Source organism: Calypte anna, chromosome 1, assembly GCF_003957555.1.
Source record: "Calypte anna isolate BGI_N300 chromosome 1, bCalAnn1_v1.p, whole genome shotgun sequence".
NCBI lineage: Eukaryota > Metazoa > Chordata > Aves > Apodiformes > Trochilidae > Calypte > Calypte anna.
This window is the reverse complement of record NC_044244.1, coordinates 12,262,590-12,287,597: the sequence shown is the minus strand read 5'-3', so window position 1 is coordinate 12,287,597 and position 25,008 is coordinate 12,262,590. Positions and strand designations below refer to the sequence as shown.

At 35.9% G+C, this 25,008-nt stretch overlaps 1 protein-coding gene across 1 annotated transcript in view; it reads left to right on the top strand.

Annotated features, from left to right (window-relative positions):
• PTPN12 (protein tyrosine phosphatase non-receptor type 12) overlaps positions 1-25,008 on the top strand; it is a 69,213-nt gene that overhangs the window by 33,022 nt on the left and 11,183 nt on the right. The window contains exons 4-12 of the mRNA XM_030464557.1: positions 728-823; positions 2,602-2,640; positions 3,244-3,315; positions 5,525-5,584; positions 6,107-6,249; positions 7,305-7,371; positions 7,963-8,040; positions 8,140-8,238; positions 16,471-16,556. Coding sequence (XP_030320417.1) covers positions 728-823; positions 2,602-2,640; positions 3,244-3,315; positions 5,525-5,584; positions 6,107-6,249; positions 7,305-7,371; positions 7,963-8,040; positions 8,140-8,238; positions 16,471-16,556 — 740 coding nt within the window. The remainder of the gene's footprint in view (positions 1-727; positions 824-2,601; positions 2,641-3,243; positions 3,316-5,524; positions 5,585-6,106; positions 6,250-7,304; positions 7,372-7,962; positions 8,041-8,139; positions 8,239-16,470; positions 16,557-25,008) is intronic.

Below are 25,008 nucleotides of genomic sequence, written 5' to 3'. Positions count from 1 at the left end.
ATTTTATTTTAATATGGCCTGAATAAACTTGCAAACATCATGCTATTTATGAAGCAGTTTTTAAAGTTTACTATTAACCTAAGTGTAATTATAATACAAAATACTTTATCTTAAAGTTCTTAAAGGGAAGCCAGACTTTGGCTAAAAGCCCATTAAATATATTTCAAACAGTGAGTATCTTGGGCTTTCCTTGTAGCCCTATTCTGATACTGCTGAAATACTGTAATGCATATTCAGAAGCAGGTGTTCCTATAGATCTCAACCCAGGAATATTTGGGTTGAAAAGCTGAATGTAAATGTCTTCAAGCTTTACAGAAAACAAATTTTAAAATTTTGGATTTCTAAAATGTAGTATAACTGGAGGGAATTTAAACTTGTTCAAGGGAATTGTTTTTAGCAGAAAGATTTTCAAATTTTCATCATGAAATGTTTGAGTAACAAAGAAAATCTGAATTTAAAGGGAATCTTCAGAATCTGAACATACAGAAACTTAATGTTTTCTGTTACAGTCTCAGGCAGCACAGTAGCAGGTATAGTCTTGGTCTCTCTTGAAATCACCAGCAAAACTCCCACTAATGTAAATAAGACTCATATTTCATATTTTTCCTTCCTGTTGTACCAAAAAGGAAATATTCTAATTTTACAGGATTATAACCTAAAGCCTTTTTTTCCCCAGTGCAAGTAGTTTTTTAAAATAAATATTAACTGTTCATTTGTACAATCCTAGGGAGTACATGGGCCAAAAGCATATGTTGCTACCCAAGGACCCTTAGCAAATACAGTAATAGACTTCTGGAGGATGATATGGGAATACAATGTTGCTGTAAGTACCTACTGAAGAACCAGACTTAGGTATTACCTTATTTCCTGGCACAGTGATTGTGAATCTTTTGCCTGAGCTGGCTCCTAGTATCAAAAATGTTGCCAGTGATTTAGTCCATTTAATTCTCAAATCTTGTTATAGTCATTGAAATAGCATTCTATATACCATTAGCATTATTTATTCAATTTATAATGTAAATTCAAAGTAATAATTTTACTGAATTAATGTGAAATCATGCATATTTATGAATAGCTTGCTGCTTGGTTACACCTGTCCTGTAGGATACCTTATGACTGACTTAATGTGAATAAACAAAACCAGATACAGAAGCAGCATGTGAAACAAACAAAAAAGCCTACCTTTCTATTTATGCTATTTTTTGATTACTTGTGGGTTTATATATTCTACAACTGTTTAAAAAGCTATTATTAGGAGTTAACTTTAAAGTACTGTTAAAATAGGATATGGTGAAGTCTCTACTGACTGGAAGGGGGAAACAGTGGAATTGAGTTCACCCTCAGGAAGTTTGCTGGTGACACCAAGCTGTGTGGTGTAGGTGACACTCTGGAGGGAAGAGAGGCCATCCAGAGGGATCTTGACAGGCTGGAGAGGTGGCCCTGGGCAAACCAGGTGAAGTTCAGTAAGGCCAAGGGCAAGGTCCTGCACCTGGGTCAGGATAATCCCAAGCACAATTACAAGCAGAGAATGGATTGAGAGCAGCCCTGAAGAGAAGGACTTGAGAGTGTTGGTTGATGAAAAGCTCAGCATGGGTTGGAATGTGTGCTTACTGCCTGGGAACCAAACCATATCCTGGACTATATCAAAGTAGAAGGACCAGCAGGTGGTGGGAAGCGATTATCCCTCTCTGTCCCACTATTGTAGTACCTCACCTTGAGCACTGTGTCCAGTTCTGGAGCCCCCAACACAAGAAGGACATGGAGGTGTTGGAGTGACTCCAGAGAAGGGCCATGAAGATGATCAGAGGGTTTGAGCAGCTCTCCTATGAAGACAGACTGATAGCTGGGGTTGTTCAACCTGGAGAGAAGGCGGCTCCAGAGAGACCTTATGGTGGCCTTCCAGTATCTGAAGGGGGCCTATAAGGACTTGTTACAGGGGCATGTGGTGATAGGACAAGGGGTAGTGGTTTCAAACTGAAAGAGATTTTGTTGGATTTAGACTGGATTTTTGGAAGAAATTTTTGATGGTGGTGAGGGAACAGGTTGCCCAGGGGAGCTGTGAAGGCTCCTCCCTGGAAGTCTTCAAGGCCAGGTTGAATGATCTAGTGGGAGATATCTCTGACCATGGCAGGAGTATTGAAACTAGATGATTCCAACCCAAACCAGTCTGATTCTGTGGAATAGCTTCACCTACAGAGTTTGAGCCTTATTTTTAAAACAGGTTTTTGTGCCTATTTTAAGCAAATGTAGGTATTTTTTTTACCAGCTGGTGAATGGTTATGTATTTTTATGATTTGTTTCAGACTTTACAGTCAGGCTGAGTAAGTAAGGTTCAGGATTACATTGAAATCAAATTAAATAGCCTTAAAATGTTGTATTAGTGTTGTAGATTATTTTGTGCAGGATAAAACTTAGATTTATTTTTAAATAAAATTAAAGGAAAACACTGGTAGGAAAACAGTATTAATTAGGCTCTTCAGCAGTAAACAATTAAGAAGTATTGATATCTACCCAATAGATTATTAGTGAATTGGCAATAAATTGTTAGTGAGTACTTGATTCAAAACCAACTAAACTTGAGCATCTTTTTTTCTTTTTCAGATAATTGTAATGGCCTGTCGAGAATTTGAAATGGGAAGGGTATGTACACTAAATGCAAAATTAGATGAGCTTTTCCTATGCAGGGCAGTATGCCAATACCTGTGAAACTTCTTGTGCCATATCCAGAACTGCAAATCTGCAGTAAAACATAGGTGTTTGCATACAGGACTGTACCAATTGTCTATTTCTGGTCATGTCACTGTGGAAAAAAAATGTGCTCTTTGTGGGATAGAATCCTGAGTCTTTCAGAATTTCCTGTCAATTGATACAGCTGCAAAAACAATCTATTTTTTAAATCTCTCTGCTATATTCTTATGACCTGAGAAGGAAAAAAGCCCAGAACTGTGAACTTCAGGCCTTCACAAAAACTAAATTAACTGTCAGTGCTTCCCCTTGTATGATGTGTGCTTCTACATATATAAGCATCTATTTTTGGTTTTGTTTTTCTTCCAGTATCTAAAAGAAAAGACATTGTACTATCTTTAAAAATGTCCAGCAAAGAGCCAATAGGCAGATATTAAGGAAAGGTATAGTGTTGGAGAAGGACTAAGACATTTGAGATTATAATTTTGTCTTCTCTGCTGCTGTGAATCATCTTTCAGTGGTACAGATGAATTAAATTAGGATTATTTGCTTCAACAGAAAAAATGTGAACGTTACTGGCCCCTGTATGGAGAAGCAGCTGTAACATTTGGACCGTTTCGTGTTTCTTGTGTAAGTATAAAGCTTGATAATTTTAAAGGATTTAATGCTTTTGTAACTTAATATACTTGCTCAGCAGTCTGTATTACAAAACAAATGCTTTTTTTAATTGTTCAGTACCAAATTTTACACAAAGACTCCTAAAGGAATTCAATGGAAAATAACGTGTGTATCTGAGCTGTGTGGTGTTTTGAACCCTCCACAATTTTTTTTTATATTTTCAAATTTTTGTTAAAAAGGCACCCATGTGCTTGGTCTTATATCGTTTTATGTATCACTTCTTTACTTTTGTCATGTAATTTTGAATGTCTGTACTATACTCAAGAAATTAAATAATTCAGGCAGTTGTTTCTGTCTGATCTCAATTCGTACATTCTGGATGTACATGAGAAATGAAAGTAAATTTTTTCCTGGAGGATTCTCTTTGGTTAACTGTTAATTAAGCTACTGAGGAAACTTGAATGTTTCCATTGCAGGTTGTGTCAGCATTATTGGTGGTTCTAATCTCTGAGCCGTAACTGCTAAAGCCTCTTTCAGTTTTGATACTTGCTTGTAAATGGTAACTTCAGAATTTCTGGCAGGAAGAGGGACTGTAGACATCTACATCAAATGAAGCTAATCATTCTTTTGGTACCCATCATCTCAGTGACTCACAGGAGTGTACCCCAGTGGGCTTTTGTCATCTGTCATCTGTCAAAATTAGTAAAAGAAGTTACGGTGCAATCGCTACTTCTCAAAAGGGGACTGCTTATATAGCAGAAATTCACTTCATTAATTGAAATTTTCAGGGAATAGGTGAGGATTGGAGGAGCACAGCCACCAAAATCAACATGATTAACATGTGGGATGGTGATTGGTTACCTTTGTACACAGATGTTTATGTATCTTTATTCCTTCCCACACATTGTGGCCTTTTTGTCCAATGTCTGGCTCTTGTACTTGTGATCACAAAGCCTTCACTTCTAGATGATGTCCAGCCTGTCACATTGTGTTCAATGATAGCCTAATTAATTAAGGGAAGAGAATAGAAATTAAGCCATTGATAGGGTGATGGTGCTTCTTGTTGTCATCTTCTAGTGAAGGATTATCAGAACTTCTTTAATTGGATGTTGCCCCTGGATTACCAATATTCATAGAGCAGTAGATGATGAATTTGCCAAGCATTCTGTTTGGCTTTTGGTTTTTGTCTCCTACTCTTTCTAATATGAACATCATTTGTTGTTGGAACAAACCACGTCCTTTTGTCCTTATTTTAACCTTGACAGCTGGGAATTTGATCAGGTTCTATTACGTTCTACGAGTTACTATTAGGACATAAATGAAGCCTGGCATTAAAATGTTGAGTATAACTATCATCAGTAAAGGTGATCTTACTGTGAACTTTTTATGCTGGAGTTCATGATCGGCCTTAGTTATCCACACATTCTAAAACAGTGGAATTGATCCATTCCAATTTTCAAAACTGTTTTTTGGGGCTGGGGTTTTGGGTTTTTTTGGTTGTGGGTTTTTTTTTCCTTGACTCAAAGTTACATAGCCTTGGAAAGGAATTGCTCTGATTTTCTTGCTGAAGTGCTATAAGGTGTTCAGAAAGAGCTAGCATGGCTGTTCATTGAGCTATTCAAGTAATCCTACTTTGAAATAGTCTACAGAATAAAGTACAAAATAGTCTAAGAGTTAAGTACACTTCAAGTTCATCTTGTCAGGAAAACATATACTTACAATGCTGTGCTTTTTGGCTGCAACCAAGATAATTACAATTATCCACTCAGATGAACCCTTAATTGAAAATAGTAGAAAGGGAAGAAATTAGAGGTGATGTCATATAATCGAGTGGTAAAAGGCTGAAGTTTATATAGCAGAAGTGCTAGAGAAGGATGGCTGTGGGAGACAATCTGTAAATTAAATAAATGTGTGGAGAAATAAAGAAAAAGAAGTACATTGAAATACTGTTCAAAGGTGTATTGGTGGCATTGGGACAAAGCTAGACACTGGTTTGAAAGCTCACATTGTTACTTTAAGTAAAAATAACATCTTTCACATGTCTCTTGTGTAGGAGCTAAGTTGCTGCTGGTTTAAAAGATTAAAAATTTTTTGCCCAGCTTTTTGGGAAATTGTAGATACAAAACCAGTAAATTTAAAAAAAAAAAAGATGTGAGTTTTTAGTTATGTCCTGTATGCTGCGTATTGACTTTCCAATTCATTACTGTTTTCTCACATGTAGGAAGCTGAGCAAGCAAGAACAGATTACTTCATTAGAACATTATTACTTGAATTTCAAAATGTAAGTACACAATCACTTCTGGTCTCAACTTTTAGTGGTTGCTCAAAAGATTGCAATATGATACAATTGAGAAAACTCAGGAAAACATCTTCACTTTTATAGCTGCTGACTGTAGTTCAGAAGTGATGGTAAAAGCTTAGTACATAAGAAAGAACAGTGACACTCTTGTCTTTTATGTATGATCTTGGTTTGCCAAAGATGAGCGATGGTCTTAGTAGCATATGTCAATAACTGGAAAGCTTTTGTCACTCTAGGAGAATTTCACTGTTTACACCAACTGAAAATACGATAAATTTCAATACATGAAAATACATAGCATTTGCTTCTATGCATTCAAAATAGTACTTAAAAATTTCCCTTTTGTTTTTCTAAGTGGTATAAGCTGTAGATTATTTTTCTTTAAATGTAATAAACAGCTTTGCCTAATCATGCAAAAAGTGATGGTTCCTATAACTAATTATTTCATACAAGCTCCTCAAATATGAATTGTCATTAATACCTTTCTCCCTCCCTCTCCCTTAGGAGACTCGTAGTGTCTATCAGTTTCATTATGTTAACTGGCCTGACCATGATGTCCCTTCATCTTTTGATTCTATTCTGGACATGATCAGCTTGATGAGAGAATACCAGGAACATGAAGATGTGCCAATTTGCATACACTGCAGGTATTAAATATATTTATTTTTTAGTTTTATATAAATTTTAATTGTTTTTCTAGTCTAGGTTTTTGGTATGAGATGCACTAGTTTGAATATCAATCAGAATTTCTTTATTTTAGTTTTCAAAGAAGCAGCATTTCCTCATGTCAAAACTTGCAGATTACAGTGAAATTTTGCTTCTACTTCAGTTTAAGACAGTATCAGTCCGAAGACAGTATTTGCAAGGGAAACTGATTTGTGGTTCTTAAGCCATTGAAATCCTCATTAGGACAAAAGAGACTTTGAAGATCGTTGTAAATCAGATATGTGAGTTAAGGCTCAATTCTTGTTAGGAAAAACTACATAGCACTAATGTCTTTAGCTGCATTGTGTTTTAACTTACCACTCTAAGTAATTGAGGTCTTAAACCTCAAAAACCTTACTTAACACTGAAATCAATTTCACTTTGGCCTGTTTCTCTTGAATGTCAGTACAGTTGTGAAGGTTGGTTCTTCACAACAGTATAATTATAATGCAATAAATATGCATGCATTATAATTCTTTATGTGTAAAATAGAAATTAGTACTAATAGGAAGAATAAGTGTGATCATTAGTCATTTTTTATAGCTTTCAGATTTCTTTATTTTTTAGATAAAAGCAGAAAATACAGATATGATACTATGTAAGAAAAATGTGGGAGGTCTTTAAGCATATGCTATTCTGCTATTTAGCATATCTGTTGATAACAGCAGGGATTTTGTGCAAGTTTGAAGCAGTGGTGTTCCCAATGAAGCACTAGGAATAGTGTAATGAAAGAAAAATAGCAGTATTGAGGTGTCTTTCAAGACTGCAGTTCCAGTTGATGTTGAAAAGCTTGCATTAAATACTTCAGTGCTCTATTTTGCATTTTGCTCTGCTAGTTTTTATATATTTGAGATGCTATAATGTCAGGTCAAGTGAAGTTAATGTGATAGTTGAGTGATCTTGATGTATTTTTTTTCAGGTGGACTCTGGAACTATAAAGCCTATAGTGTTTTTTTTTTAAATAGTTTCTAGCACAGCTAACTGTTTATGTTCATAGTGCAGGGTGTGGAAGAACAGGAGCCATCTGTGCCATAGATTATACATGGAATTTGCTGAAAGCTGGGGTAAGGAATCTTAAAAGAAGATATTTTGTGGCATGCTGTCACTTGATAACAGTGATTGAGCTCCCAAATATTCTAAAATCATGACACATTTAATATGTTCTGGGACTCTGAGAGCCTGGATCTTAAGCTTCATTGCATTCATACTTTATTATGAACTTCCTTTCCTCTGTCAGCAAGTTTTTATCTAGAAAAAGTCACTGTGAATTCTAAATATTTTTTAATGTCTATTTCAATATAAAATTATTTTGAATTCAGTTTTTGCAATGTCTGCTTAATCTTGCAGCTTCTAAAGCTTAGTATTTCAAATACACAGGGATAACTTCATTCTGGAGGTTTTAGGTTATGAATCATCAGTGTTGCATTCATCGGATGTCTCATTTTCAAATAGTTGAAATGCTCTCATCTGGTCTAAATCAAATGTTTAAGATCAGTTTTGGAGAGGATTTTTTTTAAATTGAAAAGCTGCAATGTGAAGAGAACAGATTTGCTTTACCTGCAAAAGTTAGACATACTTTTGGATGTCTGATAGCTTTTGTATCGCTGTTCTGTTGAACAGTTATGTGAGTGTAACTGCATTCTTGTATATTTCAGAAAATACCTGAAGAATTCAATGTATTTAATTTGATACAGGAAATGAGGACACAAAGGCATTCTGCAGTGCAGACGAAGGTACAGTTTGTTTTAAAATTAATCTTTATCATATAATAATATACCAGCATTCTTGTTAAGGATCTCATACATTAATTTTTATCTGGTAATCTACTCTAGGAGCAGTATGAACTTGTCCATCGAGCCATAGCACAATTGTTTGAAAAACAGCTGCAAAAATATGAAAGTTGTGCGGACTGGAAGATTGCAGATGGAGTGGTATGTCTCTTCCATATGAGTTTCAATCTGTTGTAGCTGTTAGCTTCTTACCAAAATTTTCCTGTGAAGTGTAGTTTTTAAAATCACATGTTCAGTGGTGTTAAAGCACATACTGAAATAGTTTCTACTACAAGTGGCTTTTGAGGAGTAGGGGCAGCTAGCCTGCACTAAACTTATACTGAAGACTTGGTTGTAAAAGCTGAGCCAGATAACTAATGCATTTGGAATTGTGGTAAATATTACTTTTGCAATGGGGGAAGCATTAGAATGAATTCCAATATGGATGAAATGCAGGACACTTAATATGTAAATTGCAAAATCGTGTGTGGTGTGGTGGCAGTAGTTGACAGTGATGTCGTGCTTTGATTGGCAGCACCTACACCAATTCTGGTGCTTTGGCAAAAATTAAATTTTGTCTAAGTCTGTGTTTTGTGAGGTAGTTTTATTTGTCCCTTCAGTACCTAATTGGTGTAGGCTCTAACTCTCTAGAGGGACCATGTGCAATACCCCTTGATACACCCAGAAGCAGCTTTAAATCTGCCTTTGTTAGTAAGAATCCTTTTAATTTCAGGGGTTTAGCTGTTCTATACTGTGCTTTCTAGGAAGTCTAAAATTCATTCTTGGAAAAAAGGCATATACCCTTCTGTTAACTCCTAAGAATTTATAGCAGTTCATGTGATAGTTCTGAGGTCTTTAGTCATCTCCATAAACCTGATGGACTAAATGCAATATGGGCAGCCTGTTCTAATTTGTTACAGGTTTGATATTCTATCAAATAGAATAGCCTAGCCAGTTACGAATTTTTATTTCTGAGGAATAAGCATTATAGGGTTTTGAATGCACAGATTTTGGGGTCATAAAATAAGCTGCACTCTGCTGCATCTTCTGGTTATTTGACTTCAATCTGGCCTGTGTCTGCACTAAAATCAAAAATGGCTCTTACTATTTGCATGTATTCTAGAGCCTCTGAATAAGGAAATGACACAGTGTACTGATACTTTGTCTCTAACAAAAACAAGTGCTGGCTGTAGCATATCTTAAATGATTTGAGTGGCTGAGTAGTAAAAACAAGAGCAAACAGATTATGGATCAGTAATATGCATGGGGGTGAGACAAGGAGAAATCCTGCCACACCCATAAATGGTCTAGTTAGTTTTTTCACTAAGATACATCCCAGAATCATTGATTGTTTGTTTTTAAAAAGGAAAAAAAACCTAATGCAGAATTAAAAAAAATAAGTTTATTAGCTGTAATGTAAGGTTCCTTCCTAGATCTTAATCTGTCTGCAGATGCTACAGCAACTGTGGAATCACCTCCATCTGAAAGGCTGTAATTATGTTCAGTGGAAACAATTCCAAATAAAAGAATGTACCTACTTTTGATGAAGTACTGTTATATAGGAAATGGTACTGAACTGAAGAAGAAATTATCTTTCCTTTTTCATTTATTGTATTTTGATAGTACTCTGAAAAGTTGGAATATTCTGTAGTGTTGGAGTCTTCTGTAGGGTTGGCTTCATGGTTTTATTGTCCAGTTGCTTTTACCATTTGAAGTAGTGTTTGAAATAAATTGAGTTACCTAAGCTTTGTAGGCAATATTTGCCAGTAACATCACAGTAAAAAGTTGATCTGATTGGCAGCGAGTAGCACTATTCATGGGGAAGTAGCTTAGACACAATCCTGAACGTGTGTTCCTGTGAACTTGCCAACTTTGCCCTGCTGGAAACAATACTGTAAAAAGTCAACAAAAAAACCACATTCAGTGTTTGAAAATAGACTTTTAGTAGGGTTAGTATTTCTATTAGTATTTGATAGAAGGATTAAAAACCATGTAGAAAATCCACATATGATAAAATATATTGTAGTAATTGCATACTCTTTACATAGTATTTTGAATGTGTAGAAAGATAAATGTGCTAAGTACATAAATAATTCCTCTCCCTCCTGGGCTTTTAAAGTATCAAACAATTAGATTGGAACTGAGTCTGGGACTCAACCTCCTTTCCATGGAAACCCTCAATCATATTGTCATGTATTTGAAGTCATTAACTGTGTGCTTCTTGCCATCATTGGTTTTGTTAGCACTGCTGAGAAAATATTACACTTGGTTTTGTCTTTGAAAGCTTTAAAACATATGTGAGTTAATTAGTCTTGATCATCTGATATTAACCAGATTTTTATCAGTAGAATAACTTGAGTTATTTTAGCCATCTGTGAACTGAAGTGAACCATAGTTGTATTGGAAAGTCCAAATCAAATAGAATCCTGTCAAACTGGATGTACTGTATGTGGAAAAAGGACAACCAATTAAAAGACAAACGACAAAAAGTTCAAAGTTCTGTTGAACTTTGTCTCGACATTAACAAGCATATTACAGTACTGTAAGTCCTTGTTTTACCCTTGTACACTAATAGAGGCTTTTATTAATAAAAACTTTCTCCAAAATTTGGAACTGTTAGTGTGTTCTCTAGTATCACTTGCATTGCTTCCTGCAGCAATGATGGGATTCTGTTGCTGTGGTTAATTGCACTTCTAGAAATTGGAGGAATCAGCTACAGTAAGAAGAATGTTGGTATTCAAAACGTTAGTGGTTTGGAAACTGTAAGTGAAAAGACTTCCCTGTTTGAATTCTCTTCACTGTTTTGCATCTTGGAAAGGGATTTTTGGCCATCGTAGCATTCTAAAAAAAAATCGTATGTCTTCAGAGACACTTATCTTGTTCCCTATACTAGGAAAGCTTTGTTTAATCTGAATCATTTCAGTGTATCATTTCAGTCTGAAATGCTTCTCTTTTTTATCTACTGATGCTTTGTGGTTCCCATGCTGCTTTATGATAAGGGCAAAAAGAATGCCTCAATTCCTTTTAAGGGAAACCATAAGATTACTTCTGGAAGAATTGTTACAGTAAATTTCCTAGTGTTTTACCAGTAAAGAAAGCTTCTGAATGACATTGAATGTTTCCACTGGGAGTTCCAGAAGAAAATGATGCATTGCAATTTCTGTGCAAAACGCTTTGAATTGTAGGCAATGCCTGTGAAATCTCAATCTAAAACTGTGAACCTCTTTTTGTTCTAAGTTAATGAAAGCTCTGTTTGGCAATTCAGCCATTGCAGGAAGTCCCTGGATAAAAAACCCACCCTTGGGAGATAACAGTACACTTCAGGTCTCTTTAGCAAGTTCAATTCAGACATAGCATCTGCCAAGAGAATTCCTCGTTCCCCTGCATTACCACAGGAACATAAGTTACACTGTATTACAGTAGACTAGATGTAATTATTTAATAATTTATAATAATTTAATTCATAATTTAACAGAATGCCTTGAAATTTCAAACTATGAGCATTTTCATTTGATCTGAGTAGCTGCTCCCTCAAATCAACAAGGACATTGGAACTCTCTGAGCTGTTCAGCTGTTGATATTTATAGAGGCAAAGTTGGGGCAAAGCTCCTATTCTTTTGTTTACCCACATGTTAATTCTTCTGGTTTTCTATAGTGAAAGGGCTGCCACAATAGGATAAAAATCCACTCTAAGAAAGCAAGGTGCTGCACTGAACACTTACTTAATAAATTGCATATTTTGTAATTTTTTAAAAAAATCTATATTGTTGCCCTTGTGAACCACATATGTTGTCCTGATTTTTCTAAGATGATACTTTTAAAATTCTGTTCTGCCTGAGAATGCAACATCTGTCTAGAGAAGCCAGAGAGTGTTGATTGATGCTAGTAAGCTGTGATTAGAAAGGCTGTAAAGCTTTTTCTTAATACTGCCATCTGCTCTTCTCAATGGATCATCTGTCTGAGATACCCTATATTCACTTTTACAGTTGAGCTTCCTCTGTTGTTCTCCTTTCTAGTTATTCTACGTGCTTGCCAATTCACTTGGTTTTGGTATATGACAGAGCAGGATATCTGTGAGTTGGTATCACTCAAGGGCACCCAAAAAACCCCCAATTTTTCACTGTGTCTTGTAACACAGAACTGAGAACAATAAGCTCTGAGTTCAATAAGCAGTATTTCTCCAGTAATGGTGGAGCGTTATTGTTTAAAAATGCTGCAGAAATACAAAGTTTATAGGAGCACGTTTTTCTTTCCATGTGTTCACACCTTAAATTTGTAACATCTTCCACCTTTCAAGTAAAAACCCTTCACTTTCTGGGAAATGAATTATCTAATAGTAAATGAAACCTTCAGAGAAACATCAGTGTGTTGACCTAAGTAAGCAAAGTAATGAAGTCCTTTTTTGGTGACAATAATTCCTGTAATGTCTTGCTCCTGATTTAATGTGACTAAAGTGATTTTTCAGCTAGTGCAGAAGTGAACATGCATTATCTGCCTGAAACCTTCCCACTGTATGAAATTGGGGTAACCACAGGGGGTTGAATTTTAAAAGTACCATTTATGTGTTTGGTTTTGGGTTGTTTTTTAGTTTTTTATTATTATTTTCTGTAATGAATTCTTTTTGTAAACTCTGCTTGTGTATGGACTCCACACATTTGAGTTTGTACCCATTTTTGCAAGGTATACTCTTAAGTGTTATTACTGATAGCAAAAATGGCAGTGCCTCTTCAGCTACTTCTGCCTGGCTCAACTAGAAACAGCTTCTCGCTATATACACTGAGCTTAAAAAAAACCTTTGACATATGTTAGCTTATTTAATAGGCTTTTTCTTCTGCCTGGAGAAGAGCATGTCTCAGGAAACATTTTGTTCACAAACGTTTCACTTTACAAACATAAAAGGAGAGGGATGCAGCTGCTGGTTTGTTTTCTGGACAAGTTAGTCTACACCACAGCCAAGAGGCACACCCTTTCCCTTGCCAGTGCCTTTTGGAAAACTGAGTGCATAAATAAGAAATCTGTTCCTCAATACTTCTGTGCTGGTGGAACTGAACTAAAATACTTTTCTAGTCATCTTTTGTGATGGGAAGGTTGGTGGTAAGGAGGAAGAACTCCTCCTGTGGACTCTTACTCTTCTAATATCTCTCTGCCTTATGGAACTGAGATATGCTGTGCTGCTGGAACAAGGTGGACAACCCACCCTTTTCTCAGGAAGCAGTTGCAGTAATATTTAGGTCAGGTTACTAGTACTTACTTAGGTGAGGTTTTTTAGTACAATATTAATCTATCTAGTGCTATACTTAGTAATGACTACATATGGGAGAGGTTCAGAGTTTACTTTGCACAACTCTCAGGGAGGAACAGAACACAGCCATGGGACAGTAAACTGGATTACTGCTGCTGGTCCTGTGAGCCTCAGCATCTTTGGCACCAACCTTCAGAAAGGAACTCTGTCTGAGTGAGAGCAATAAGATTCATTTTCATTTATGCTAAGGACAAAGCTATCTGTAGAGTCACCCGTTACCAGAATCCAAAATGATGAAAATGGCTTTTCAACTACTCTTCTCTTAAATATGTAGAGGATATCCCTGTCCTAAGGTAGTGTTGCATTCCATCAATGACTAGAAAAAAATGAGGTTTGTGGGTTTGCAGTTTGCAGCTAGATTTTAAAAGTTCTTTTGCGTCCTTAATGGTTTTCAATAAGTCGTTGAAAACTTGGCAAAGGATTTAGAAGGGTAGTTTTGTGCCTCAATTAAATAATACAGTCCTGCATTGAGATCATGGATCAAGCATTGCATATTTTTTGTATCTCGTTGGCCATTTTTGTCATTCTACTTTTTGGACAGTATGTCTTGATGACAGCATTTTTTGCTGAAAATGATCATTAAGATGGTGTTGATGCAATAAACCTCTGAAGGTGCTTGACTTGCTGCCAACATTGTTTATAAGAAGTGAGATTATATAAATGATAAACTCTGGACATGATGTGTTTTAAAACCTTGTTCACAGCACACTTCACTTTGAAAGCCAACCAGCAGATAATAATCCTAGTGCAGTAATGTACAACACAATCAGTTGACCTGATACTGCTATTAGTTTTTTGTGCATTACCCCAGGAAAACCAAGAATCATTAAGAGAAGTAACAAGAAATCTAAAGAATCAATGTATTGCGACATGAATGCAAAAAAATCTGGGCTATTTGGCAAGCTGAGCAGAAGTGTGCTTTAATGTTGCAAAATGTAGAGGCTCAGACCTGGAAACAAAAAGGTTCAGAATTTGGTTTGGGATGGAGGCTTTGCATGTGGTCTGAGCTCCAAATGGAGTCAGTGGAGCCAATTGACCTGTTGCCTTCACCCCCAGCTTACTTGCTGGTCACTTGAATAGCTCTGTGAGGTGTCATGGCTCAAAACCAAACAACATTTGTTGATTGCAATGGGAGCTTCAGTTGTGGTCATCTCAGTGTAAGTGGCTTTGATCTGCTAATTGAATCTCACTCCAAAAAAAAACTTGATAGCTACAGCCAGTGTTCAGCAGGACAATGAACTCCCTGTGAAAATTGTCTGAAGGGGCTGACAGAAGCCATTGATAGAGGAACAAAAGTGTGTTTCTGCTGTTGTACTTCTGGAATACTGTGTTGGACAGCTAGTTAATGGTGAGCTTAGTGAAGAACAATAAAAAGATTAAAATATTTAATTCTTTCTCTTCACAGGAAAAGCTTCACTTAGTAATGGTAATTAAAGTCATTTTACTAAGGAATTAAATGTAAATTTTAACTTAGATATGGCTTATCTTCCAAAGCTGAAAATGCTTACCAAATTTAAATGCAACTGTTAAATTTAAGCAGAAATAAAGAGGGAATTCTCTCTTACTCTGTAAACCCATAGGAGCCCAGTTTCTGTCACCCAGTCTGAACAGGTAGATTAGCACATGGTAGACCCCACTGCTTGACTCTGTATTGTACTTTGAAACATAATATGCAGATTTGAGGTGTTTGTGGTTCTTTTGAAAAGCAATTTTTAAAAAGAAAACTCCTGCAAAAACAAGCCTTTTGGTCAAATACATATTAAACTCAAGATAACAGTGGGGTTCTCCTTGGTTTTGTTGGATCTTTGGCTGTGGCATGTGTAAAGGAACGATGCATCAGCTTTAGATTCTTGTGTGTTGTGTTGTTACTGTTACACCTTGATACATATTGGTACTGGGTCTGGCTGGGCTGGAGTTAATGTTTGTCATGGCTGTTCTTAGAGTGCTGTGTTTTAGATTTATGACCAAAACAGTGCTGATGACACTAATGTTCCAGCTATTGCTGAACAATGTTTGCACAGTGCCAGCACTGCCTGTTTCTTACTGTGCCCTCACTCCCAGTGAATAGACTGGGGTGTGCATAAAGAGTCTGAGGGAGGACACAACCAGCCAGGTGACCTGAACTAAATAAAGAGATATTCTATAATACCATATGACATTATGCTTAGTAATAAAGAGAAAAAAGAGGGGGGCTTAGTGAGGTTAGCCATCTCATAACCTGGCTGGGCATGGACGTGGTGAGCAATTGCTTTTGTTCACTTGTTTTTCATTCTCTCTTCTCCCACTTATTTGCTTGTAAAACAACTTTATCTTGACCCACAAGTTTTATTGTCTTTACTCTTCCTTTCCTCTTGCCTTATCCTGGGGCAGGAGGAAAAGTGAGTCAGTGGCTTTGTGGTGCTTAGCTGCCTCGTGGGGTTAACCCACAATTGTACTTTTTAATATGTATATGTATGTATAAATATGTTCATAAGTATGTACACATGTAAAATATCTCTTATATTCGTGGTCTTCCTAAAATGAAATAACAGTCTTCATACTTTGAGTAAGTTAAAACTTCATTGTATGCAAATAGGAAATAATTTGGAAGTATTTTAGGAAAATGCATTAAATGCATTGCATTTAAAATGCATTGAATCTTATCCACTTGTCAATTTGCAGTAGCTGAAATTCTCGTTTTCTTACTGTATTGTAGATTAGTATTAACTTTAATGGGCTCATTGTACAAGTGAAAGTAATCATACTGACTAGAAAATAAATGCTTTCAATATGAACAATTTGGAGGGCATAAGGGAGCTTGCTTACTGCTCATCTGAAAGATTAGCTTTTGAGAATTTTCTCTAGTGGATTATACATGCGAAACAAAATGTTTAGTCAGAAAAAAATTAAGTTGGATACACAAAATACAAAATAATGTTGTGAACTTAAAGTAGAATTTCATGTAATTTTGAAAGTTCTCTCTAAGATAACAAAAAATATGTAATATTGTCTTATATTGTTTTCAAGTGTCATTATAGATCTTTGGACCTTACAGTTTAGTACTGTTTGTATCAGCTTGACAGCCATGAGTGAAAAGTTTTTCTTTTAATCAGGATGAAAATAATACAGAGAATGCTGTCAGTTCTTCGGATGCAGAGAAACAGGATTCTCCTCCACCAAAGCCTCCGCGGACCCGCAGGTAGTTACTTGTCTTCCTTAGTATTTTAATCTGACAGATTGACATGTTTTATAAATCAAAAGTAAAATAAAAATAGTGATACTATAAAGACTTTTAAGATGGAGGGTTTTTCTATTTATAAACAGAAATATGTGTACCACAGATAGAAGTCTAGTAATTGGCTCTACAAGTATAAGCATTAATTTATTGGCAAAATCAGTGTCTGATCCTGCTTGTGTTCTAATTCTAACAGGTGGTAGCCAGAAAACATACTTGAAGATAGGCTCAAATAATGACTGAACTCTACTTTTGGGGGGCAAAACATATTTAAAAATACCAATTTTTTTCAGTAAAATGTTAATTCACATACGAATACTGCTATTGCCTAGAGTATGCCAACAAATTCTTTTACAGGGGGAGGAAAAATTGGTCTCCTCAATCCTTTCCTCAGAGAGGAAAAAGGAAGTCTTGGCTTGCTCCTAAAATACATAGGCTTGACCTTAATGAAGCCAAAAGTAAATCTGCACTAACAGATTCATCTGCCTAAAATGAGTACCCAACCAGAGTACTAGCTAAAGAAGCAGCTTGCCTGAAGTAAGAACCTAATTTCCCTGGCTCATTTCTGGAAGGCTTACAGGGACCTTTGGCAGGTGATCTGGCCTGTGCTACAATGGGTGTAGTTAAACAGACATTTAAGGTAAGCACTTGGGCTTCCTGAAGCTGTAGAATGACATAAGGAGCCATGAGCCTCTAAATATTGTTGTGTACATTTTAGTCACACAAGAAAGGTACTTTTACTGCTTTAAAATATAATTAAATGCAAGTGGTGGAAGATCAGATTGGTAGTGAGAGTTCCTGATAGTTTGTTACTTTAATGGCTAAAGTAGAAGATGAGAATTAATGCCTACTTCGCAGTAGTGCATTTGGCAGGGTAAGAATGATGTGAAGGGAGCACATTTTTGAGGGGCTAACAAGATGAGAGACATGATTACAAAATAAAATATTAAAATCCTAGAATATTCTAGTTTTTGTAAAAACTTTGAACTTTAAATATGTGAGTATATATATAGAAAGTGGAATCGGACATGGAAAGCTTGAAAATGTGAAAATTGGTGACTTGGAATGGGTAGCAGTATGTGTGTGTATTCAATATTGCAACAAAATCTTGTCACAGGAATAATCATAGTTTTGAAAATGGATATAGAAGTTTTTCACTTGGCTAGCAACTAGACATTTAGACCAGACATGGAATTCTACATCCAATTCTAATGCCTTTCCTAATGAGGGTATCAGAACTACCACAAATGGACCTGTCACTACTTCTTCAGTGGTTCTGGGATGGTATCTGCAATAAGATAATTTTGGAAATTATGTATGGTAACCGTTAATGACACAGCAAGATAAGAATATAAGCAGCTGTTATAGTTAACTTAGCATTAGCTATGTCAAGCAGAAGTTAGGGAATAATGACATTGAAAGAGAGAGGTGGAAATGGGTTGGGGCTTGTCACAAACAAATGGCACAGTTTGTGCTGTGTAGGTAATATTTTTACCTTATTTAGATTGATAGTAATATGATTGTTTTCAATTACATAGATTAAGATGATAACAGAGGACTGTTACCCTGTGTTCACAATGAGTTTTAAGCTTATCTTGAAACTTAATCAACTGAACTTGGATATGATTTCTGTCTAATATGTAATTTCCTAGTAGTGTTCTTTGAAGTAATCTTAAATGTACCCAGGTTTTTGTGATATTTATATATTCATGCAATAATCCTATCTGCATAATTCATGTTTTAGCACACATCTGTCTTATCTGCATTGCATTGTTCTTGTTGCATTAGTAAGAGGAAAATCTTTTAATCTCTTACAAAGCCTGATCTTTTTTGTGCCTGCTTCCATAAACTCATGCTTTGCTGTCTGCCAGCAATGTCAGGGAGATTGGTTCCTTAGAGGTAAATAAATGGAAGCTTTTAGCAGAGCTGCTGTCTTTTTCAAGTGGAGAGTATTTTTGAAAAAAATTTACACCCCTCATGGAAGACACTTCTGAGGAAAGACCTTTTTTGCTATTAGCCACATCTGCTTAGAATGAGCATGTTTTTTCTTGATGTGGGAGGTAATGTTACAAATCCCAGTCTGATTCAGCCAGGACTTGGAGCCAGGTTTTGTGTATTGTGGCTCTTCTGGCATAGGTTGACATCCTTTTCCCACCTTTTCCCAGTGAAGATGGCAGAGCAGAATCCGTGAGAGATTCTAATTTAATCCCCATATAGAGAAAGAAACATCATATATCACCTTACTGCACCTGTAACTTTTCCCCCAACCATTCTCTTACCACTTTTTTCCATGTTCCTTCTATTATTTTTCTCTACATTGCTGTGACTAAAAATATCTTGGTACAACTATTTTAAGTATTTGCCTACATCTTTTCTGTACTGAATGTTTTCAAGTGATATCTGAGTCATTACAGATAAGTTCACATTTTATAGATACCCTGAAAGAATCTAGTTTAAGCCACATTTTTAGTTTGATTTAGAATTTTCTCTGGGAAACTGTTTAAATTATTTTGTTCAGTAACATTTTTTAGGTTGCCAGCCAAATGTGTTCTTAAGCTGTACTTGCACTGTCTCTGAGGAAGTTACCAGCAAGTTACTAAGGTTAATATTTTTCAAAAGGAATAAGGCTGCTAAATTCTTTTTATCTGGTGCTGTAGTTGGCTCCAGAATGTGTAATTAGTAAAGCAACCTGCATTTATATTTTTTAGTGGAAGGTTTAACACTTGTATTTTTTCTGAAGCAAAAGGACTGAGGTGACTATCACTGAACACCGTTTCAGGTGAACTTGCCTGAGATCATCCTGACCAAACATGAGGAACATGGGATTATATCTCTTGACATCTCAGGGTGCTTGTCTTCCATATTTCTGTCAGACCAAGCTATGTTAGATGGTTGATTATGGTTCCTCTCAGTTGTTTTCTGACAACTCTGAGGCCACTTGCTGGATGAGATGGTAACATCTCCTCTACATCATTTTTCAGTGTTTATCTGCTTAGTATGTTATATGGTTTTTCCATAAAGGTGGCTTTCTCAACTGTCTCTTGTTTGCAACAGGATCAAGTAGATAATCTGTGTATTATCTTTAAATTTGTCAACAGCTTAATCTTAAAAGCATGGCTAGTACCAAGTTAACTCTCGTGTCTGTACCAAGGGTACATGAGATGTGACTGAAGACTTTTGCTATATAAGATTGGAAACTGACATAGTGAGGGATAATTAATCCTTTTAGTACTTGCTTTGGCTTGAGGAAGAAGTGTTACCAAGTATAACTTACTTCTAAATAAACTTTCCTAGGCTTCTTTTATGTCACTCTTTTCTTGGAAGTCACAAGTATCTTTAGGCTATTGATACTAAATCATTGTCAAATTAGAATTTTATTTCCTCTTATTAACTCATCATGAAGCATATAACTACTTGTTTGGCAGAAACTCTGGAATTACACTGCATTCCAACCTTTTATCACTTTGGAATTCTTTACTGTAATTCATATTTACTGTACAATGTAATGTAGTCATTTAGGCTAACTTCTGTCTGTGTTTGATGTCAACATTTTAAAAAAGTGAAATAATATTACTCCTTAATTATTATGAAGGTAAACAAGCAACGTGTGAGTACATACATCAGCACCTTATTTTAGAAGTTGCTTGGATTTGCAGTATATGATCACTTCTTAAGAGTCACCTTGAACTTACTTCTATGTTAAATGTATTTGGAGCACTTGGTGAGGTATAAAACGTTCTTTGTTAAATGTGTTTAACTGTTTTCAGGGTAAGGCAGGAAAAGGGCATAAGTAAGTTTTTATTTTATTTTATTCATAGATATAAGACTGTAAAGAACCAAAGCTTTCAATTTGCAATTGAGGACTGTACATGATTTTACATGACTATACAATTGGGAGCTTTTACTTCAAACCTAGAAGCTATGATTGTTACCTTGGAATTCAGAGAGAGCATCTTAATACCTTTAAGGAATAGTCCTTGAAATATTTGTGTTTTTAGCAGTACTTCCTGAAGTATTTGGAAAAAAGAGTTGTTTAATCAGGCTTGGTTACAGAAAGTTCTTTATTTTCAAGTTCAAATTGTTCTGCAGGACCTCCTCTTTGAATAAGCTGCAAAGCTAAAATAAAAACCATGTCCTTGTGAGATAGCATTGTCTGATTTGTATGTCACAATTAAAAACCAAAAAGCCTTATGTAACTAAATTTTACAAGAAAAATTCACCCATCAGTTATATCTGTTAATTCCTTATATACAGAAACCATCCTTAGTATTGTTTGTGACAGCTTCCCTGAACTGCACCTTTTTTTCCGTGTGGATGGAAATGATTCAGTGCTTAAGTAGAATAATGTGGTTGTCTAGCTTCTGCCTGCTTACACTGAGTTTAATTTTCCTATTTTAATTACAAGGGAGGATACAAAGCTTGGCATCTATTTGTGGTTGATCATAGCAGCTGCATTCCATGACCTTGGCATCACTTTCTGGTTTTATTTGAAAATAAAGCTGTACAGTATACTGTGTAGAATAACCTTGGATTACTTAAATTGTTTTTTTTCCTTTTGAACTCTCGCCAAGTTTCATCTAAATCTGAATCTGTGGTGTCCCATTTTAATAATATAGCTCTTTTCCACTAAGGCCATGATGGATGAGATCTTAAAACATTCTAAAAATTTAGAATATGATGTAGAAAAAGCAAAAATAGTGTTGCCATTTCTTCATTTTGATTTTTTGATTACACGTGTACATTTTTGGTATAAAGTTGTGGGAGGGCTTCTCCTTTTGACAAATTGTTGTATTTTTGACAATTTTTTAAAAATTACTATTACCTGACAGATGAGAGACCTTTATCTTCAAGGTGTTTGGCACTAAGGCACTGGACCAGCTGTTCAAGTTGTGTAGCAAGAAAAGCATATGAAAATGTTGCCTTGAGCACCTATGGAAATTCCATATACAGTTATATATGAGGAGCTGCTGAGGTAGTGGAATTACAAGACAATCAGTAGCTGTTGTATACAAAGATACACTGTCAGAGCTGAGTTGTGAAAAGCCTCTCTATTTTTATCACACAATGTGATTTTACAAATGTACTTGAGAAGTGCCTGCTTTTGCAAAATACAAAAGCAAATGCAGGGTTAATTTGAAGGTCTAATGCAGGAAAGCTTATTTCTCTTTCTTAAAGAGAAGCATTCTCTGGTTCTCTGACTGCTTTCTGTCTCAATATCCTCTTTTATGAGCTTTCCATTAGTTTCCTGGTAATTTAAATCAAGCTGGTTTTACTATTCTGTCTCCTGTTGTTTGGAATAATATTAGTAGTTCATCTTCAGATAATTTTCTGCCTCTGGGGGGAGAAGTGTCTATAGAGCACAGCTGTTGGAGGAAGTGCCCAAAGAAAGCATTATGCAGCATCCCAAATGACCAGGATTTTCTGGCAAGAGTTTCAGAAATAGCTACTGCCAAAGACCTCTTAAAGGTATACATATCCTAATATTTCTGCTTAATAAAAAGAAACAAAACCATTATTTGCAATGCAGAAAATCTGAAGTAATAATACTATGATGTCAGTAAAATGGAAAAAATGCTACATACTCAGAGAAATCCTTTGTGGCATCTATTTCCTTTAAAAAAAAGCAAAACAAACATCAGAATGCTGTTTGTGCATTTGGGAGTGAAGGACTGAAATTTAATTTCAGATATAATGATGAACATTTGAGTAGCTCTTTTTAGCTGTGCTCAAGGAAGATGATTAACCAACATTTGGTTTGCTGACTTATTCAGTGTTTCCTGTATCATAAGTTCTGCACATACCTCTAAGGGTGATGTTTGAATACACGTGGGGTTCTGTTTCCTCTTGAATTGAATGGGAGAGTGATTTCATTAAACAGTAATCAGTGAAGAACTTCATGAATTTCAACGGGTTTTATGGGTTTATAATCTTGTCATATCTAGTTTAATGCTAATTTGCTTCTTTAGCTAATTGTAATGCTTGATGGTAGGTCTGTATCTGATAAGAAATTAGTTTTGCTGATTGCCTGTATGACTCTGGGTCTGGAAAATCAGGTCAATAATGGAAAAAACTCATTTTCAGTAGGAGGATTTAGTGGAGATTACTGATGAGCATCACTGCTGGCAAAGAGGGCCTGTAACCATTTATGCAAGTGAACTCCCTCTCTCCCCCAGGAATAGAGGAGAAAAATCCAAAGGAAATTCTCCTGTTCTCTGTAAAGTGTAATATGTTGGAGCAAGACTTTACTATTTGTTGGTTGGCTTATCTTCACTAATTGAAGAAAAATACTTATTCACAAGCTTGTTCATTTTTCAGTAATGTCCAAAAGCAAAACAGTTCCCAAATCACTTTTGTTTAAGTTGTTTCAATGTGCTTTGTATTCCTCATATCTTAATGCAAAGCAGTTGGAAAGGAAGAGAAGGAATTTGAAGCCCAGCCCTCTGTGACAGGAGTCAGACAGACAAAGAATGGAAGAAAGCACCTGGGAGAATTGCAAGAGGATCTGAGGTTTTCCAGATAGAGATGTAGTAACCTGTAGAAGATCGTTTGGAAGCTGGGGAGCTTGCAGGACTTCAGTGGGTGGGGATGTTCATAAACTGAAAATCCAAACACTTTTCTTCAGTTTTTAATCCCTTGTTTAAGTATTTTGGTTGTCCATCTCATACAGCTATAGCTTGGTGCTAATAAAATCACTTATGCTGTAGTCTGTTCCAAGTCAAGTATGATTTCAGTATTGTAGAAGATGCAGATTTGTGAGCAGACAGTCAGGAATTCTTATGCAATTGTGTGGTCTTTATTCCTATACCCTATAATTCCTAAAAACAAGCCCACTCTTGGCTTTGTTCCAGTATAATGGCAACAGCACTTCTGATACATAAAACTTTCTTGTGTTTCACTTAAATAATGTCCTTGCAGAAGAGAGCAGTTCCGTTTTTAGCTGTTGGGGTTTTTTTACTTGTCCAGTAAGGTTACTCTCCAGTAACCTTTATGAAAACATGATGAATATTTCTGAATTTTTCTTGCTTTCTGACAGATTGGATGGAATGTGTGAGTAGTATGAGAAGGAACTTCATGGATTGCTGGATAATGCAATACTGAAGCAATACCAAGTGTAACTTAGTACCCTGCATTGTTTTTATAAGACTTTCTACTTGTTTCATTTTTGGTTGAGTTTTGGTTTTTTTGTCTGGTTTTTTGTTTGGTTTTTTAATTAATACTTTCTTATTAAAGTTGTCTGAGAAAGTGTAAAAGTTCTTTGGCTCATAGACCTATGTCATAGCCCATGTTCTGGCAAGTAAAATGGCTTTTTCAAGCTTAATAGGAGCATGAAGAGGAAGATGGAAACTTGTCTTGGAAAGCCAAAAGCCTTAATTAACAAATGGAGGAGACTGATGTTAACCTTTGTCAGCTTTCAAAGTGAAATGACTGACCCTATCTCAGAATATCTATTCTAAAGTATTTGTGGTTTCCAGTCAGCCAAAATGTGGTATTAGTAGCAAGCTTTTCCCATGGTCGTGTCCCTCCATGGCTCTAGACATTCTTGGTTAAGTTCTGGCTGTAGTGACAGCTTCTCTGTCTAGGTACTTGTCTGATTAAAAAGGGTTTGAAAGACATGTCTTACTTGTGATCATCTTGCCTGTGTGACTGTGATGATCCAGCTCCAGTTTTTTGGAATTCCTCTGCAGCTGCTGAATTTTATTAGGCCTATGTTGAACTTCTGATTTCAGACTGAGCTTCCTCAGTGCAAGATTTGTAGGAGTGAGACAGACAGTGGTGGGGCTGGATGCTTTCTGACTGTTCCATGTTGAATGGAACCTCTATTTGAATGCCAGACTTCACCTACAATCTCTGAAGGTGGGGTTTTATTATATAACTATTGGCTCATTAATAGATTGCTTTTTCCCCTGCTCAATCTGTCAAGTTTCTAAAATACAAATGGTGTATTCTTCATTCTCATTCTTCATCTGAGTTAGCAATATGTGACTAACTACCAGCACTATCATGCAAGTTTCATTTAAATAATCTGAAAGCACAGGACCTGGGAAGTATAACTGCCTGTCTTATATCTTGTCCTTACAATATGAGATATATTACTGGCACATCTTCTTTCAGATCTGCCAGATATGCTGTATTCTCCCAGGTTTTACACAAATGAAGCAGGAGCATACTGTCAGAGTGGTCTGTCCTATAGGAGTGGTAAGAGGTTTTGCCTTTTTGGAAGCTTCTGCTTTCTGGCTTTTGGTGTGTGGCCTTGAATTAATTTTGAAATAAAATTCTATTTCAGAAGAGTACTGTGAACACTTTTCTCAATAGTTCTTCAGGATGTTAGATCCTGAAAGGAAGATACAGGGTCTGCTGATGACTTAATTTTCAAGGGAAGAGAGTGTCCTGCTATAACCTTAGTTTCCAAGAAAAG